This window comes from Trachymyrmex septentrionalis, unplaced genomic scaffold (genome assembly GCF_001594115.1).
Source record: "Trachymyrmex septentrionalis isolate Tsep2-gDNA-1 unplaced genomic scaffold, Tsep1.0 scaffold32, whole genome shotgun sequence".
Taxonomy (NCBI): Eukaryota; Metazoa; Arthropoda; class Insecta; order Hymenoptera; family Formicidae; genus Trachymyrmex; species Trachymyrmex septentrionalis.
Window position 1 is genome coordinate 3,747,871 of NW_017305485.1, and position 1,736 is coordinate 3,749,606.

A 1,736-nucleotide genomic window follows, 5' to 3' on the forward strand; every position below is an offset into this window, starting at 1 on the left:
ATATGTATATATAGTATGTCAAATTTAATACTCCAAAACATCATTGACAAATTTAATTTATCATCTTCTTTGTGTTATACTCAGCAACATATATCTTATTAAAAAAAAATGAACATACTAAATTTGAAGAAACATCGCTCTAGCCATTCCATTACTGGACTTCAGTTCCATCAGAGTTCCTGGGACCAGCAATAATCAGCGTCCATCGCCGATCGCAAACAACAGAGTACAAAATCCCCGCAGCGAGGATGACCCAGCTATGATAAAAAACATGTTCCTGGCTAATCCAGATCAGCTAGCATTGTTAAAACAAAATAATCCCAGATTAGCCGATGCGCTACTGTCGGGAAATCTTGGTAAGTAACAGTTTCGAATGTAACAGCTTAATAATTTTTAATATTATTTCTGGTCTAAATATTCGTGTGTTATAGATAAATTTTCAACTGTACTCAGAGAGCAGATAGCCGCTAGAGAAGAACGACAAGCACAACGGCTAAGAATGATGAATGCTGATCCCTTTGACACTGAAGCACAGCGGCTAATTGCCGAAGAAATTAGACAGAAAAATATCGAAGCAAATATGGAGGCTGCAATGGAATACAATCCAGAGACCTTTGGCACCGTTGTTATGTTGTATATAAATTGTAAAGTCAACGGATTTCCAGTTAAAGCCTTTATTGACTCAGGTACATCGCCGATCCGAGTGCTATTTCAGTAACAAGTAAAAATGCGATTTTCTACGTGCATTTTACAAATACATAAATTCGTGATCAGACTAGAGGTTGAGATTGAGATTGGATTGAAATTTACTAATCAAAGCAAAGTTTACTAAACTTGAGATTGATTTTTTTCTCTTCTGATTAGTTAAGTTTTAATCTAATCTTAATCTCTAGCTTGATAACTTAAAATTTTCTTCAAGCTTTTCTTTAGTTTAATTTGAATCGTACTTGAGATTATTTTTATATATCTTTGTTCTATACTCGAGGGAAAGAAAGGAAGACTGAGTAAATGTCTATTTTTAAACATATATATCTCGAATGATCGTTCTGCATGGTATGCAGAAAAACAATTTAATTTTAGAACGTATGACCTCTGTTCGTGAAAACAGGAAAAAAACCTGTTCTTAATATAAATATATTACAATATATTTCGATCGTCTCTAGAAACATTTGTACAGTAAAAGCATTGGACAAAAAGTGCAAAATTGATCCTAATGCTTATTTTTATCAATGCATATTAATTTTAATCTCGGTTCTACTCACTCTTCAACTTTTTCTAATTTTTAGAACTAAAAAAAAAGATGAAGGGTAGGTTGAACCAGGATTAAAGTAAATCTGCATTAATGGAAACGAGGATAAATAAATTAAAAGATATATTATTTGTAACCCAGGTGCACAAACTACTATTATGTCTGCTGCCTGTGCCGAGAGATGCCATATTATGCGTTTGGTAGACACAAGGTGGGCTGGAGTCGCCAAGGGTGTTGGAGTACAACGCATAATCGGTCGTATACATATGGTACAAATACAGATTGGCAATGATCATCTGACAACATCCTTCAGCGTTCTTGAGGAACAGCCTATGGACATGCTGCTGGGCTTGGATATGCTTAAAAGACATCAATGTTGCATAGACTTGAAGAAGAATGTCTTGAAAATCGGAACTACGGGCACTGAAACTTCATTTCTAGCAGAAGGTGCACTTCTTTTTTTGTAATTAATAAAATTTATATATAT

At 34.3% G+C, this 1,736-nt stretch overlaps 1 protein-coding gene across 2 annotated transcripts in view; it reads left to right on the forward strand.

Moving 5' to 3' along the window:
• LOC108749873 (protein DDI1 homolog 2) overlaps window positions 1-1,736 on the forward strand; it is a 4,933-nt gene that overhangs the window by 1,709 nt on the left and 1,488 nt on the right. Inside the window, exons 2-4 of one of the 2 annotated variants that reach the window (XM_018488873.1) lie at window positions 144-356; window positions 432-686; window positions 1,391-1,696. In XM_018488873.1, coding sequence (XP_018344375.1) covers window positions 144-356; window positions 432-686; window positions 1,391-1,696 — 774 coding nt within the window. The remainder of the gene's footprint in view (window positions 1-143; window positions 357-431; window positions 687-1,390; window positions 1,697-1,736) is intronic. The other variant, XM_018488874.1, reaches the window with a different exon arrangement.